This window comes from Anguilla anguilla, chromosome 3 (assembly GCF_013347855.1).
Source record: "Anguilla anguilla isolate fAngAng1 chromosome 3, fAngAng1.pri, whole genome shotgun sequence".
Classification (NCBI taxonomy): domain Eukaryota; kingdom Metazoa; phylum Chordata; class Actinopteri; order Anguilliformes; family Anguillidae; genus Anguilla; species Anguilla anguilla.
The window spans coordinates 70,055,876-70,073,696 of record NC_049203.1 but is presented as its reverse complement, the minus strand read 5'-3'; the positions used below and the strand labels follow the sequence as shown (position 1 = coordinate 70,073,696).

Below are 17,821 nucleotides of genomic sequence, written 5' to 3'. Positions count from 1 at the left end.
AGGTCAGAGCGTGAGGAATTCCACCAGATCACCAGCCCCAGCCAGGGGTCTAAAACCTGCGAGGTCTTGGGCAGTGAAATGGGAGAGCCTCAATCTCTCATACTGCACAGCGTCACAGTCACGGAGACGCGTGTGCCACGCTACGGCTGCCTCATTCTTTAATGTTTATTTTGACTTACTACTTGTGGAAATTAAATATATTTCAAATATATTTAAATGTATTACCAAATATATTGCAACACTTGTATATTGCTGCTTTCGAATACTGCAGTATACAGTATTACACTGCTGTGAAGTGTATTTATCATTGTATTTTCCAGAAAGTCCACATATTTACAATATGTTGTAGCATATTCCATATCCACTGGGCACAAGCAGCTTTAAAGCATAAATCAATGGCTGGTTGAGGCAGAACAGACTTATATTTCCCCTCGCAGTAGTACATTGTACCATAGAGACTGAGCGAAATAGATTGACCTCGCTCTCGCTGAGCAGGCAGTTTAGTGCCAGTGCTGCTGGCTGTTTTCAGTGTCACCGTGTAAATACGGAGGCTCCATAAAACATTCTTGGGTCTCTGCCACTGAAAATTCAACGAGGACGTGCACTTAGTAACCTCACAAACCCCTGCCCGAACAAACAGGAGGCAGGCAAACCCGTGAGCCCAGCCAGTGCAAACCAGGAAACGGGATTCATTAGCCAAAGCCAAGTGGGAATGCGCAACGCGTTGTTTTTGACGGGCGCCGTGTCTTTCGTCCCCTGCAGGAGACGGTGGAGAAGATGAAGTCCAGCACTAAGGAGGTCTAGAGGAAGGCGTGAGAAGGAGGCTGAGGCAGGGTTTGTCCCAGAGAGACCGAGGGAGAGAGAGCCCTTCCGGCCAGCCCTGCATCACTCGCTTTCAGGCTGAAGCTTGAAACTTTGTACTGTTGCCAATAGGAACGTATCATTATTACTTGTTTTATTTGCCATGATTGTTAATTGTGATTTTTATTTTTATTTTTTATGTGTAATATGATATTTTTGTTGCTGTTTGTTAGAAGCGGATGGGTGGAGTTGGTCATTCATGTTTGATGTTACCATATAAAGTGCTGTAACCTGTTAGAGTGTATCACTGCAAGCCTTGGCAAGCAAGTCCCCACACTCTGGTTGGGGTGTTTTATTATTATTGTTATTAATTTTTTATTTTATTTTTTACATATTTTGTGTTTGTCCTGTTGAAAAAAAAGAAAAAGTGTGTAACCACAACAAAGGCAATTGTAAGCGAAAGGTATTAATGAAAAGGAAACAGAGAGAGAGAGAAAGGTAATGGTGAAGCAGAAGAGCCTGCTTGTTTTGTTTTTTTTTTGTTTTGTTTTGTTTTGTTTGCGTATTTGTTTGTTTAGGTCTGTGTGGCTTAGCATGAGCGAGCTTGAATTGGTCTGTCGCAGGGTTCCTTCCGCGCGGCGCCGCGCGCTCGCTCTCACAGCAGAGAGGACCGCAGCCCTGCAGCGGAATGCCCGGGCCGGGCTGTCTTCTATTCCCAGGCCAGCTCCTGTGCATTTACGGCCCTCAATCGCAGTCACCTGTCCGCGATACCACACCAAGGCAGTATCAAAAGCCCAGTGTAATCACTCCGTTGTAAATGGCGCTTTTGCAAGATTATAAGTCACTTAAGAATGAAATTTAAATATTGGGCTTCGTTGGGGCTTTGATGTTGAACCCATAAAGGGTTGACTGTCTGATAACGTAGGGACTGGGGTCTGTATGCGTATGAAGTAATACCCATAATAGCCCTATAGTTTCGTCTCGTCCTGAGATTAGATCACAACTTTGACCCGAAGGCTCGTGATAAATTGATAAATGTAATCTGATAATATAGATGTTTCCTATCTGGCCCGGGAGCTCCGAGACGCGAAAGTTAGGACTGTTAGAAGTTCAGGTTGAAATTTACAATGGCTGTTTAAAAAAATAAAATTAAAAAGTCCTCAGAAAAATACGCGTCGGCACTTCCGTTATCCCCTGCTCTGCGCGAGCTGTGACGCCCATGCTAAGTCCGCACACACAGCTTTTCTCGTATCGTAAACCGCAGTCGTGTGACATGTTTTTAAAGGTGCTATGTTTCTAGGCTTCAGTAAAGTTCTTCTCTACTGTTTTTTTCAGCTTGGTAGGAAACGTAACGGCTCTCATAAAATGAGCAACAAAAGTGCTGTACAAAAATGGCACATTAGTTAAGAATGCGACTACAAATAGGCTACAGCTAGATTAATTAACTAGACGTAGGCCTACCACTCAAGGAGGGTTACTCCCATCTGTCTTGTGCAATTTTACATCATAAAATGTACTGAATATTAGTTTCAAAGTACGATATACTAATTCAAATGTGATAAAATATTTTGGACGCATTTGTGTAATAGTCTGCGTATATTCGATATGAGACGATTGTATTCGTTTTTTGCTTCACGATTGTGTTCAGTCAGGTAGCCTGGTATTGTCGGGTGCAGGGTGATAAAATCATCACAGCGTCACCTGACGTTTGGAGAGCGTGCGCGGCTTTTGCAAATCTCCTGCGCTGCGGTCAGTATGTCAGTAGTTGATGTTTTAGCGCAAGTTGACTCCTTCTCTGGAACGGGTCTGGTTTAAATTAAGTCAACGCTTGGATTAAAATGGGAGAGACGAACACGACAGCTGGTCAACTCAGAGGGTGGAATTACTGAAGCCAAAGCCTGCTGTAAGATTTTGAATAAAATGTACAGTACAATAACTCCGGGTGGCCATTGCTCTGGACCCAGCAACTACTCTATACCTTTTAGCTTTCAAAGTGAAATCTAATAAAATAATTAGAATAAATGTCAACTGTAGTTTAGGTGCTTTTTATGTTTTGTTTCTCGAAGACCCCACCAATGACAGGTATATCATGTGTGGTTATCAGTGCCTTAAAATGTAAAAAAAAAACAACACGTCACCTGCAGAAGCGCGGTTCTCATGCACCTGCAGTGAATTTGAACACAACTGAAAACAGCACAAATATGTTTGGCAGTATTACCTTAAACTAGCTCATTTGTCTTTCTTTCCCCCCCCCCCCAATATGTGTGTTTGTATGTGTGTGTGTCCTTCACTGTTCACGGAGAAAACCATTTTGTATTCTTGTAAAAGGTTATTACTTCTTGTTTACTCGCTCATTTATTACAACTAAATGTCATACACGACTTTGGGGTATACATGCCAATAAACAAAATTGCTAAATAAATACATTTACAACTATGACTGCTTCATTGCATCGACTCTGTACAGGTCAACTGGAGCCTTGGATACACATCTTGTTTGTCCTTATATTGTGCATGCTATAGCCTACTGTGTAGTTTTGTCGGATTTTGAGTGGGTGATTGGATTTGTGTGTGCATGTTATACGTACGTTCTATGCATGTTCAGGTCTGCGCTCGGAATAACTGGTAAAATTCACCCACCTCGGAGGACATCATAATGGTTTATTATTAATATGATTATTATTATTGCTGTTGTTGTACCTTTAAATTGTTTTCATTAATAATATTATTCCTTTAATCTGAATCATAATAAGAAAACCCCTTTTAGATTACAACAAGACATTCACACTTTTTGTAGCCTAGTGATCGATTTAGGTAAGCAGTGAGTAGCAACTGCAAATTGAAGCTTGGCAGCTGTCAGGGTGACGAGATGAATGTGTAATAGCCTACATGGTTGATCATTAAACATCTAAAAGAGGTTGTGAATTTTACGAGTAGATTTATTTTTTACGAACTGTGCTTTAACAGTTTGATGAGTGTGGTAAGCGGACTGTCTTGACCCTTGCGTAGGCTAACGCAATACACCTACCCGATTTCATAATGGTGCTTGAGTGAGGAACACGTGAAAAATCACCCCGTTCTAACTGCTGTTTCCAATAGGTCGGGACTAGCCGAAATCAGATTGCCAAAGAGACCGCAATTAGAAACTATGACATTATACCCTACTTCCGCTAAATTCCATAATTGAGAGAGTAGCGGGTCTGCTGTTCCTCGAAGCCTCTGCGACGTTTGTGGGTTAAAGTTAGGGCGGGGACACAGCTCAACAGAGCCCCGGAACATGAACTAAATATGGGCATGCGCTGACCTGGTGGGCCTCCCATCGCTATATGCAGATTCAGGGCTGTCTGTGCTAGGAAGCTGAATGTAGGCTATACTTCTGGGGCCATAGTTTAGCCTACAGCTTCACAAATGTTGTGGATACATGAATTCCACGGTTGCATCGAATGATTAAGTTACTGTGTAGGAACATCGTTTCTGTGCCGTTTTTACTTCCTTGTTTATTTTCTTTAAACGACCGTTTGATGCAGTTCGCCTTTTTCTGGAATCCAAAGCCGTATGACGTCCTAATAGCCTACATTTTTGCGAGTTTTTTGGGCTGATCAAAAATGGAGGTCTTCGATGGGGCTGACCGTGGAGAGAATGTTTTAGACTTGTCTCGCCTGAATCTGGACAGTTTGAGTTTGGATAATATAAGCGAAGAGAGAAGGAAAGACACCAAGCAGCTGTACTTGACTTACAACCGACTGACAGTGTTGCCGGAGCATGTCTGTCTGTTCGCGAACCTTGAGTTTATAGATATCAGCAATAATGGACTCTCGGTTATATGTGAAGAAATGGCTAGGTTGAACAAGCTAAAAACGCTCCTAGCGAAGAACAATCGTCTGGACGAGTTTTCGCTACCCAAGGATTTCGGTTCCATGCAAATCGAAGTGTTAAATTTAAGTGGAAACAGATTTGAGGAGCTGCCGACCCAGTGTCTGAAATTGCAGCGACTGAAGTCCCTTTCGGTTGGGGGAAACAGACTCAAAGCAATCCCGGCAGAAATAGAAGATTTAACAAGGTATGAGAGTGCATACGAAAACAGAAAAGCCGTTGCATTTAACAGCGAAATCATATTGTGAATTTAGAGCAACGTTAGCTGGCTAGACAACCGGTCTAAATTAGTTAGCATATCGAAGGTAGAATCCATTTATTAGATAAGAGGGTGGCGTTGTTTCCAGGGTAGCTATGATGGATTTATTTATTGATATAGGTGTATAATAACAATTGCATTCAGTAATTTGGCCTCTGCCGTGCACAGTCCAAACGCACATTTTATAACACTTTGCGATTTAACCTGCATTTCCATGGTTACACTTAATGTGGTTTAGCGAATGTCAGCTACTTGCCTCTGGAAATGGATCGGCTTTGAACGGGACATCAACTCCAAATTCTGTTGACACTTAGGAATTTGAACCTCCCGTTATTAATACAGATTGGTGGGGACTTACTACTTTAGGGCATGAAACTATTTTCGTAGTAAACCACTTTCAGGAATTGGTTTATTACCCCGGTTGACCTCGATCACTGCGCGAAAGTGGTGTTTTGGAAGACTACTGCAGACAACAATATGTGGTCTAAAATTGCGCCTGCTTCCCCAAGCCGGCTACCTAGCTAACTGTTAGGTCTGATATTTTCATACAGTAAAATTAGCCTACGAACGGCTCTGGTAGCGTTATACAGGCTATGTTCATAACTTTTGAATTATATGACGCCGCTCACGTTGTTCAGACAGTAAGTCAAAGTTAAAACGAGGCTGGAAGAGGCACGCGACACAACCGTCTTAACGGTGTGCCGGTGGGATGACCGCCCGCGGCAGTGTTACAAAAGCAGACCGGAGGACTCCGTGGGCTACAGTTATGTAACGAGACTGGCCTGAGGCGAGTGGGCCTCCTCGTGCCGAGTTGCGCACAAGTGCACCCGTCCCTAGACAGGCTGGGATGCCTGGATCTTTTGTCTTAACGGGTTGAATGCAGCTCGTGGAAGTTCCATGTGTGGTGTAGCTCCTCCTTAAGTGCAAGATATGTAGCTGCTTTAAACCTTCTGCTCCCTTCTGTTGTGAAAATGCATTGACGTTTGCATATTGATGGCCTACAAATGGTAGTTTAAGAAGGTTATCAGTTTTTTTTAAGTGGCTCAGTTAGACTTGCCAAGAGCAACAGAATGGTGAAATCCTGTCAGTGTTTTAGACTATGGCATGCATCATTCATCTGGTCATCCTCTCTAATCTTGGATTTCCTCTGTGGCCTGGACTTTTGTGCATGCGCAGTGAGATGCTTCTTCAGGGCAAGGTCTGGCCGTCTTCTCCTGGTGTTGGACGAGTTGTTTCGAGGTGATTGAGATCTTTACAGTTTGTGTGACTCTGTGCAAACCCATTAGCGTTATACTGACACACTTATTTCACTGACGGTGGCTGCTGCCTTCATGGAACTTTGCACAGAGGCTGTAAAAAAGCTGACAGACCTGTCACAGACCTGGCAGACTTGTCACATTCTGTGCAGTTTATTAATGAAGCACTTCTGGTCGAAATGTAACCTTATTTTCCTTTCTCCTACGGGGTGTGAAGTTTGTAGATAGATAGATAGATAGATAGGTTGTTTATTAGATACACGGCCAAGGCCAGTGGAATGTGTTTTTGGTACTGGGTGTTATGTTGTACTCTGCAGCACAATGCATAAATGCACAACAGCAGACAATCCACATGTTAGCACGACACAATGCCACTTTCTCAGTGGAGCAACATGGATAACAGTGAACATGGCTGTGAACCCCTTAGAACACTGCACTGTTCTTCTAAGCAGGGACTGTAGCCAAGACAACTCTTCATTAACTCAGTGATTGCTTAAATTTTAGGTTTCTAGACTGAAATATCATTTAGCCAGTGAATTGGGTATCTTTGCTTTTCATTACACCACCTCTGTTGTCCCCACACAACTTTAAACTCTGTTCTGGTTTGAAACATTGCAGAGATTTTAGCTAAAATGAATGAATTGAAGCAGCCTGCCTTGCTTGAATGTTATCTTTGCTTGTCTTTGGGAGAAGGGCTGTTTTGTTTTAGTTCCCTGTTCTTTTTATCAGTTGTTTTTCCACACTCTGCTTGAGTGGTGGTGCTGCATGTCATGGTGACCTACATAAAAAAAAAAAAAAAATCAAGATTGAAATATGTTGCTTTGTCTTTCCACCCAAAGAAAAGCAAAGCAAGTGACACTGTTTACCTTCTGTGTTCACTCTTGTTTACAGAGCAGTTTTTCACCAAGTTGTTAGCCCAGCTCCCTTATTTGTGAGTGGTTTTGAGGGGGTTAAGGAGCTAGCTCACCCACTCCAACCTAGCATGGACAAGAGGGCGGTGTCCAGTCTCAGAGTCATGGGGGTTGGAGATCTCAGCAGGCCTTTAAGTGGAGGTTTTCTTTGTGTGAAAGTGCTCAATTTCTGAGGAAATAGCTCAAAAGGTGCCTTTCACTGAAAGGTGCTCATCCTTGTCCCTGGTCCTTCCCCAAAACCCCCCCATACACCGCCCCCCCCCCCCCCCCCCCCCCCCCCCTTCCCGAGGCCCTTTCATAGATCTGCTTCAGAATGCGGAAAGCCTTTCAGCTCAACGACGGACTCGTTGGGGTAACCATGGTTACGGTCGAAGAGATGCGGGCGGTGTGCTTTAATTGGCTCGCTGTCCCGGTCCGGGTGGAGGTCGGTAAACCCCGGCCCTCAGTCCGCAGAGGGAAGGGTCTCCTCTGGGCCCGCAGCTTAATCTGCACCTTCCCCTGTTAGAAGGTTTCCTCGTGGAGTCGTAGTTCGGTCCGGGTCTAGATTCTCGTCCTGGCTCTTCTTATCCGGGACAAAGTTGCGTGCTCTTACTGGCAGCTGAGTTATATAAGCCTGGTGCACAGCGGCAGCCCACGTTTACCAGGCTCCTTAGAGTGAATAAGTGATAAGGGGGTCAATGGGGACGTCTGCCTGCGTTTCCCTGGCAGGTGACCATTGCTCACCTGAGGGGAGTGGTGTGTTCGCGCTGCAGGACGTGTACCTTGGCCCGCAGTACCTGTGGAGTTCCGAGGCACAGCTGTGTCGAAGTAGGCTTGATTAGGTCTTTTTTTGTTGTTGTTTTTAAAGCGCTGTAGTCTTAATAATTATCAGTAGCGTTTGCATCGAGGGCAGTTTTTGCGGTCTCTACAAAACAGGAACAGAGAAAGTGCTCAAGCTTGGGGATTTTCTTTTCTGTTAAAAACAAAGGGCTCTAAAGATCAGCCCTGAGTCAGCAGCCCTGGAGTTGCAGGGGATTTTTGGCTGAAATATCAGATTGCATCATGTCATGCTCTTTCTTACTACAAGTCCCATGCTGCCCTGCTGTACTCAAACAGGAACTATGGTATTATTTGAATTAGTCAGGGTGATCTTTAGGCGTGGTGTCTGTCTGATGGGGTGAATCAGCGGAGCTGTATGGTGGTACGGTCTGTACGGTATTATCGAGCAGAGTTACCTCACTGTTTTCTCAATGCCTTAGAGGCCCTGTTAGCCCATGATTGCTTTGGTTTCTAAGGTTTTTGCCCCCACCCCCCCCCCCCCCCCCGCCCTGGGGGAAAGTGTCCGCAGCACAGATACAGGCCTGTGCGTGATGCGTTGGGATCGGATGAGTCAGATGTACTGTAGATGGAATGTTCGATTGTCAATGTGGTTTGCGTTAAATTTGTGTCTCAGTTTGGAAGTTGCACGTTGAAACAACGTGCCACAAGAACAGGAGCTGCCACCTGCGTGTGCAGAACCTGCCGTAAGAGAAACATCCAACTCAACGCAGTATCAGCTGTTATATCTATTTACCTGAGTGCAGTCCTGAAGAGGAAAGCGGGCTCCTCCATCTGCGACAGGCTAGAGGGCAGAATTCGCGGAATTTGTGGCCTGGGTGCCTCTGCAGGAGCCGCTCTGCTCTGAACACTGTGCTGAACGCCACACGGCTGGTTGCTCTGAGCACAGAGCGCTACGTTATGTCCCAGCATGCTCGCTGCTTCACTGTCGGTTAACGTCTCATTGGCACATCCTGCCTATCGAAGCAGTTTCACACTTGCTTATTGCTGCATTATTTGATTTTGCCCTTGGAGAGAGCTGCGGTGTGTGCAGATTTTTGTTGTTGTTGCTCACCTGTTAATTTTTTTCTTACTTGTTCTTGGTCGGGGTCGCAGAAAGGCTGGAGTCTATCCCAGCATGCAGTGGGTGAAAGGCAGGAACGCACCCTGGACAGGTTGCCAATTCATTGCAGGGCACACAGACCATTTATTCGCACGTTCGCACAGCACCTGCAGGCACCTTAGTGTCTCCAGTAACCTAACCTGCATGTCTACCCAGATGAAGCCCATATAGACACAGGGAGAACATGCAAACTCCACACACAAAGGCCCTCGGTCGGGATTCAAACTCAGGACCTTGCTGTGAGGTGACAGTGCTACCCTCTGCACCACCATGCTGCCCAGATTTTTATGGTGAAAATGAAAACTCAGCCACGCCCCTGGTGGCGAGAGTGAGTAAAGCAGGTTTATTGTTTACATTTAATTTCTGGTGCCTTTAGAAGTGCGGTACCCACAGCTGGGTACAGTCACGTGGATATGCTGCTTTATTGGCTTCAGGGTCTTGTCATGGTGTATTATGGTCTGTACTGAATGGTGTTTCTCTCCCTCTCTCTCTCTCTCCCCCTCTTCCCCCCTCCCCCCTCTCAGTCTGGAGCTGCTGTATCTTGGCGGTAACCTCATCAGCGCCATCCCCCCCGAGCTGGCCAACCTGCCGTTCCTCTCCTACCTGGTTCTGTGTGACAACCGCATCCAGAGTGTTCCGCCCCAGCTCGCCAGGTGAGCCTCGTTCTCCTGCTCCCACACCTGCCCCTCCACCTGCTCCCACACCTGCTCTGCCCCTCCTCCTGCTCCCATACCTGCTCCTCCTCCTGTTCCCACACCTGCTCTGCCCCTCCACCTGCTCCCATACCTGCGCCTGTTCTCACACTTCCTCCTCCTCCTTCTCCCATACCTGCCCCTCCATCTGCTCCCACACCTGCTCTGCTCCTCCTCCTGCTCCCATACCTGCTCCTCCTCCTCCTCCTGCTCCCACATCTGCTCCTCCTCCTGCTCCCACACCTGCTCCTCCTCCTGCTCCCATACCTGCCCCTCCTCCTCCTGCTCCCATACCTGCTCCTCCTCCTGTTCCCACACCTGCTCTGCTCCTCCTCCTGCTCCCACACCTGCTCCTCCTCCTGCTCCCATACCTGCCCCTCCTCCTCCTGCTCCCATACCTGCTCCTCCTCCTGTTCCCACACCTGCTCTGCTCCTCCTCCTGCTCCCACACCTGCTCCTCCTCCTGCTCCCACACCTGCTCTGCTCCTCCTCCTGTTCCCACACCTGCTCTGCTCCTCCTCCTGCTCCCACACCTGCTCCTCCTCCTGCTCCCACACCTGCTCTGCTCCTCCTCCTGCTCCCATACCTGCTCCTCCTCCTGTTCCCACACCTGCTCTGCTCCTCCTCCTGCTCCCATACCTGCACCTGTTCTCACACTTCCTCCTCCTCCTTCTCCCACACCTGCCCCTCCATCTGCTCCCACACCTGCTCTGCTCCTCCTCCTGCTCCCATACCTGCCCCTCCATCTGCTCCAACATCTGCTCCTCCTCCTACTCCCACGCCTGCTCCTGCTGTCCTCGACATTTCACCCATTTACTCAGTAGGGTATTTACTGGAGGAATTCAGGTTAACAGTGGGTACATTGATCAAGGGTACAACAGCTGTGCCCTGCTTGTGATTTAAACCTGCAACCTCAGAGTTACGAGTCAAGATCCCTAACCATTACACTACAGGCACTAAACTACACACTATACTACACTCACAACACACACACACACACACACACACACACCTACAACGCACACACACACACACACACATACAACGCGCACACGCACACACACGCACACACACACACACACACACACACACACACATACAACACGCACACACGCACACACACGCACACACACACAGCTGAATTAGCTCACATCCTGTAAATCCCCCGTGTTTGGTCATCAGGGCTTCAGCTGCTCAGACTCCCTGCTTCTGTCCCCTCAGGCTCTACTCCCTGCGCTCCCTGAGCCTCCACAACAACCTGCTCACCTACCTGCCTCGCGAGATCCTCAGCCTGGTGCACCTGCAGGAGCTCAGTCTCCGCGGCAACCCCTTGGTGGTGCGGTTCGTCAAGGACATGACCTACGACCCCCCGTCGCTGCTGGAGCTGGCCGGACGCACCATCAAGTCCCGAAACCTGGCGTACTGCTCCCTGGACCTGCCGCCCCACCTGCGCCACTACCTGGACCTGGCCAGCAAGTGCCCCAACCCCAAATGTGCAGGTGAGAGGGGAGAGATACGGGCGTGCCTGTCTGTCTGTGTCTGCCTGTCTGTCTGTGTGTGTGTGTGTCTGCCTGTCTGTCTGTCTGTCTGTCTGTCTGTCTGTCTGTGTGTATGTGTGTGTGTGTGTGTCTGCCTGCCTGTTTGTCTGTGTCTGTCTGTCTGTGTGTGTGTGTGTGTGTGTCTGTCTGACTGTCTGTCTGTGTCTGTATGTAACTCCCACACATCATCTGAGCCTGTGATTTTCCGTGTTGTGTGTATAAATGCGTGCGTTGCGTGTATAAATGCGTGTGTTGTGTATAAATGCGTGTGATGCGTGTATAAATGCGTGTGATGCGTGTATAAATGCGTGTGTTGCGTGTATAAATGCGTGTGATGCGTGTGACGTGTGTATAAATGCGTGTGGTGCGTGTATAAATGCGTGTGGTGCGTGTATAAATGCGTGTGGTGCGTGTATAAATGCGTGTGGTGCGTGTATAAATGCGTGTGTTGCGTGTATAAACGCGTGTGATGTGTGCTGTGTGTATAAATGCGTGTGATGCGTGTATAAATGCGTGTATAAATGCGTGTGGTGCGTGTATAAATGCGTGTGTTGCGTGTATAAACGCGTGTGATGTGTGCTGTGTGTATAAATGCGTGTGGTGCGTGTATAAATGCGTGTGGTGCGTGTATAAATGCGTGTGTTGCGTGTATAAACGCGTGTGATGTGTGCTGTGTGTATAAATGCGTGTGATGCGTGTATAAATGCGTGTATAAATGCGTGTGGTGCGTGTATAAATGCGTGTGTTGCGTGTATAAACGCGTGTGATGTGTGCTGTGTGTATAAATGCGTGTGGTGTGTGTATAAATGCGTGTGGTGTGTGTATAAATGCGTGTGATGCGTGTATAAATGCGTGTGTTGTGTGTATAAATGCGTGTGTTGCGTGTATAAATGCGTGTGTTGTGTGTATAAATGCGTGTATAAATGCGTGTGTTGCGTGTATAAACGCGTGTGATGTGTGCTGTGTGTATAAATGCGTGTGGTGTGTGTATAAATGCGTGTGGTGTGTGTATAAATGCGTGTGATGCGTGTATAAATGCGTGTGTTGCGTGTATAAATGCGTGTGATGCGTGTATAAATGCGTGTGATGCGTGTGATGCGTGTATAAATGCGTGTGTTGCGTGTATAAATGCGTGTGTTGTGTGTATAAATGCGTGTGGTGTGTGTATAAATGCGTGTGATGCGTGTATAAATGCGTGTGTTGCGTGTATAAATGCGTGTGATGCGTGTATAAATGCGTGTGATGCGTGTGATGCGTGTATAAATGCGTGTGGTGTGTGTATAAATGCGTGTGTTGTGTGTGTTGTGTGTATAAATGCGTGTGGTGCGTGTGATGCGTGTATAAATGCGTGTGGTGCGTGTGATGCGTGTATAAATGCGTGTGGTGCGTGTATAAATGCGTGTGGTGTGTGTATAAATGCGTGTATAAATGCGTGTCGCTCCGCCCCGTCGCTCACGCTGGACTCGCGTGTCCTCTCTCCGCAGGCGTGTACTTTGACTCGTGCGTGCGGCACATCAAGTTTGTGGACTTCTGCGGGAAGTACCGGCTCCCGCTCATGCACTACCTGTGTTCCCCAGAATGCACCTCTCCCTGCAGCTCCAACCCGCAGAGCGACGCCGACTCGGAGGACGAGAACAGCGTGCCCGCCGACCGGCTGCAGAGGGTGCTGCTGGGATAGGAAAGAGGCGGGGCCTCAAACCATCCAATCACGTCAAAGGGGGGGCGTGTCTGGTCCTCCCACGACAGTGCCGTTGTAACACACGCCCCCCTGTTCAGAGTCTGTGTATCTCTTGGGGCTGATAACACTAACGTTCTAATGAGCTGTATTAATTCATAGTGCAAACACAGATCTATTACTGCCTAGGGGCGTTCTTTTTTTTTTTTTTTTAAATGAAATTATTTTTTTTGTTTTTCTAATACAGTCAGATTATTTATTGCATTTAAAAAAAAAAAAACTAGCATCTGGTAGAGTAACGTAAGATCTTAAAGCTCAGGGTAAGGTGGGGAGTAGAGCTGTTCGCAGGACAGTGTGATCGAGGCACTGCCTGGCCTCCCCACTGTCACTGTGTCCAACACCTTACACGAAGTATGGAGGGATATGAAAAGAACAAATATATATTAGTGCCTTATTATAATAATAATAATAATATATTAGCCCCAGGGGGACCTGTATATGCTGGCTCCACTCAGGTTCCTCGCCTAAATGAAGTTTCAGACGTGGCATTTTTTTATTTATTTCCTTTGCCGGAGCCTTAAAAAGTGTGACTCCACACATGCTGGCTGTTTTAGGCATTTCTGTCCGAACCACTGTGTGTTTACTGAAGTACTTCCCCACTGAAGGGTGAAAGGTCCAGAGTCCTCCTGTGATCTGAACCTGCTGAAGCCCGAGTCCCTAAACACTACATTACCCAGAACCACACTCTACATTCTTTTTCCTTTGCAAGCTTTTTTTTTTTTTTTTTTTTTAAGAGCCAGTAATAAGAGGTAAAATTTCCCTGTTTTGCAATGCCTGCATATTCATTGAATGGCAAAAATGTTTTGCCGCAAGGTTAAGCTGTGATTGGGTGTAATCCAGGCGTCAAACTTATAAAAATGCATAATTTCTGTTAAAGTTTTTGTTTTTTTAAACATTAGCATGACTATTTTTGGCAACTGCTGTGGACAGAATGCTTCTGTTGCTTTTGAGCCAGTTTGACTTTGTTCTAAAGGTCCGTTAGTATTTGAGTTGTGAGACCCCCCAGCAGGGCCTGCTGGGGCAGTTACTCTTTAACTACCCCACTTCTGTACAAGCTCTGAGCCTACTCACACATCACAGTACAGAGGTCACCTGTCTGTGCCCTAACGTCCTGTTGTTGTTTTGGATTCCCCTCCCCTCCCCCCTCATGTGAATAAGAGAAATCCTTTCTCTTACTTTCATCACCCATGTCCAGGGATTTCATGATGGGTCCGTCTTGCAGAGACGCCCCAGCTCAGACTCGGGGTCGTTTCTCACTTCCTGTTCCACACGCACTCCAGACTGAGGAGCACCTAACTGTAGAGGTGAAGATGGGATAGTCGGGTATAATTAACCCTTTAAGGGGCGGGGCTACAAAGAGCTGTCAATCGCTGACTTGTTTGAACCTATTACAAGAGTTTCCTCTCTACAGCAGTTCAGAATCACACAGTCATTGAGCCGCTGACCGCATTAAGGCAGCCATACCTATTGAGCCGCTGACCGCATTAAGGCAGCCATACCTATTTTTGGATTAATGAGACCTCGTTCTCCAGTTACCACCTGACTGTTTTTTCCTTTGTTTTTGTGTTGGGGGGTGGGTTGGGTTGGGGGGGGGGGCACTGTGGGGTGTTGTGGGGTATGCTGGAGAGTGGTGGTGGGGGGTCTGGACATTTTTGGTACAGTGCCAGCTGAAGTGCTTTCTGAAGTGAATTTCTGCCCTGTCGTCGTACCTTGACATGACCATAGCGGTGATGTAACGGCGAGCAGGAGCTGCTCGGTGGCTCACCCTAATAAGCCGCTGTTCTGGTGCATGGATGGGCCCCACATTGTGGTACTGAATCCAGACTGTGCCAGTGCCAACTGGCTGGCGTCCCTGCAGGGAAGCGCACGATTGGCTGTACCTTATCGCACACCAGCGACCCCTGCTGGTCAGTCAGGCTCCCGCATGTGTTTGTCTGTTGAGATGCACATGAATAGTCTTCCTCTGACCCACATCTGTGCAAACCCCCAAACTGTTTAAGGAGAAGTGGCAGCTGCAAAAGGGGAAGAAGGAATTAAAAGAATTAAAGATGCTGAAAACAAGAAAAAATGACACGAAAGACATTTTGTACCTTGGCCTTCCTAGACTGCCACTTTAGGGTTTTAGCACTTTTTATGACTTTAATAATTTTGTATTCACAAAAATACAATTATGCAAATTGTTGTAACAATTTTTTGCCTTTAAACAAACCCTACTTTTTTTTATCACTACTAGAATAGATATTTATGCTAATATGTCAAAAAAATTTACAATGCAGCTATGCTTATAAACAGTATTGTCTGCAAACATCTCATGAAATGTTTCACTAAACATGCACTTTTTCCATTAATATAGACTGTAAAGAATATATTATACCCAATAAAGTGTTAAGAATGAACAAAAACACGTGTGATTGCTTTAAATGGTGTACTGAAGCCTGTAATTGATTTGTACTATTTCCTAAACGGTAACATCCACTGCTCTCTCACAGATTCAAAAGCTAACCCAATGGTTGTAGCATAAAAGTAGATCTACTATTTAAATAATAATCAGATATTCATACAAAAATGTTTTAAAAACTTATCCCACCCATGAACTCCAGCTGATTTCACTCATTAATTCTACCACCGGGCAGAAGCATTGTGCTAATTAGCAAATCCAGGCGATTTTAACAAAATACTGGAGAGGAGTTCTACTTTCTGAACCTGGGTTTTCCACTTCTGCTGGCATGTTCACCCTTCTGTCTGAAACTACTGCTTGTTCATTGTTTAAATATTAATTGCTTACATTGCTCACAAACCACCCCTGTATGGAAGCACCATATCTAAGTGTTTCTACCTTTCTGGTCAGTACTTGGAAGTAAATGGCTAGTTTCATGATAATGGGTGAATTTATGTACTGGTTTAGGACAGAAAAATAGTTGTTTACAGCAACACAGAGGCAGTGTGATCATCACGGTCATTTCACGCTCTTGGGACCTGGTGAAAGCAAACCAGGGACCACATTCAGTCCTGACCCGCGTCGCTGGCCTGGAGCCACGCTTCGAGAGCCATTTCCCTGTTCGTGCTGAGCGGTGTTGAAATCGCAGGTCACCGGGTTTGTGTCTCTGTTCGGTCACGTGCTGATGTTTCTGCTTAAGGCCAGTGACTCAGTGATTGAGGAGATAACCGGGCTCGTGGTGAGTCAGCGCTTGGCTGTTTTGGTATGTACCGCGGGAATCACTGTGGGCATGTGGTAAGAACAAGACGTTGTTTTTTTTTCAGCTCTTTAAACCTGGCTTCTATAAAAGCGGTAAAATGATCGTGCCGGTTATCTTCCCTGTGCTGTCTCATGAGCTGAATCATCAGGTCACGCAGATGTGTGTGTCATTCGAGAGTTACTTTAAAATATTCTTATTTGCTCACCCCCCCCGTCCCACCCCCCAACACTGATCTAAACGCGTAAATATTTCGTTTTTTAATATTAAAAAATTTTTAAAAGTTCTTTTTTGAAATGTAGGCCATGACCCCCCCCCCCCCCCCCACCACCAGAAGCAGGACCTTAGCCCTGCACTGGTGGGTATCTGGTGGGTGTTTTTTTGTTTTTGAGTGCTGAGTTTGTGTCTGACGCATTAGCATGTGAGCGTGATTATATTACGCTGTGCGAATACTAATCAGCCTCTCTTTCGCCTCTTCACAAAAGACCTCGTTTAGTTCCCTTCATGGCGCTGTTTTTGTGTTGCTGTTTTGTTTTACATCTTTTAAGCCCCAGCTTCCCCAAACCCCCCCCCCCCCCCCCCCGCTTCTCCTGTCAGATGTGGAACCTGAGGCAGGCAGGTGAAGATGCCGCTGCAGAGCTGGACCGTGCCGAGCCCAACGGCCAGCGGACGCCGTCTGACCGGGAGAGCGAGAACCCCGCCAGCGGAACACGGAACCCATTCAAACGGAACTCCTGGAGAACATTCCGTTCAGGGGACAATTTAAACGAGGGATCTTTACAGTTGGGACCAAACGGACCCTGGAGGACTTCTCGGGCACAAAGGGAAAGATTACTGTGGTTTTGAAGCTGAGGAAACGCACCTCGTCCAAGGCAAGGTGAAGTATTACTTTAACCTAATCCTATGCGTGGGGGGAGGGGGGGGGGGGCAGGCAGGGGTGACATCTTCAGGTCTCTGAAGCTTGGCATTATGTTCCTATTTATTTAGTGGATTCGTGGGGAAAAGCACATTGCACATGTGTTTGTAGACATTCAGTATGTTTTACATAAAAGGTTCTGATGCACCTGACAAGGCAAGACTATTAATTTGTATTGTATTATTAGTGCGGCATGGCTGATGTTCCATATCCAGGAGTGATGGATCAGAATTTAGGCATTACATCAGTAATTAGTTAAATTTAACAGTTTAATTAGTGTAAATCCGTCTCACTCAATTATAATTATAGGCGCTTCTCAAGAGAGGTCATTCCAAACTCTCAGCATTAGGCACGAATCAAAGAGAAATGGTCATGAAATGATGGTAAAAACCTTGCTGCAGTGTTGTTAAATTTGTTCAGATAAAAAACATTGCTGCAGTAGTGCTGCGCCTTTTTTTTATTTTGGTCTATGCCGTATATTTAAAAATCAAATGCTAGAGTTCTTCTTTAAACCCAATAAATGCGAGATTGGGCCACCCTTAATGTGGCAGCTGCCGTGACTCTCACACAGCGATATCAGCGTTGGCCTTGGCCAGTTCGCCGCTGAACTGCCGGCGAATCCCCTCAGGTGTAACTGACCTGGAGTTCAGGTGAATCCGCGGAAACGAGCTGTCGCCATCGCGCTCCACGGCAGGCGCTTCCGAAAACGCTCCGAGAGTGGCGGTCCCG

At 46.6% G+C, this 17,821-nt stretch overlaps 2 protein-coding genes across 3 annotated transcripts in view; both read left to right on the top strand.

Moving 5' to 3' along the window:
• fstl1b (follistatin-like 1b) overlaps positions 1-3,237 on the top strand; it is a 32,911-nt gene extending 29,674 nt beyond the window's left edge. The window contains exon 11 of the mRNA XM_035410851.1: positions 763-3,237. Coding sequence (XP_035266742.1) covers positions 763-804 — 42 coding nt within the window. The 3' untranslated portion in view covers positions 805-3,237. The remainder of the gene's footprint in view (positions 1-762) is intronic.
• A 778-nt stretch (positions 3,238-4,015) lies between these two features.
• lrrc58b (leucine rich repeat containing 58b) lies at positions 4,016-13,775 on the top strand. Of its 2 annotated transcripts, none has more exons than XM_035411237.1 (4): positions 4,016-4,860; positions 9,542-9,670; positions 10,931-11,208; positions 12,825-13,775. In XM_035411237.1, exons 1-4 carry the CDS (start codon positions 4,406-4,408, stop codon positions 12,923-12,925), a joined length of 963 nt encoding a protein of 320 aa, XP_035267128.1. In that variant the 5' UTR covers positions 4,016-4,405; the 3' UTR covers positions 12,926-13,775. The 2 variants fall into 2 exon arrangements, with proteins under 2 accessions (XP_035267128.1, XP_035267127.1); XM_035411236.1 differs by having other exon boundaries at positions 4,018-4,860; positions 12,732-13,775.
• Positions 13,776-17,821: the final 4,046 nt, after the last annotated feature.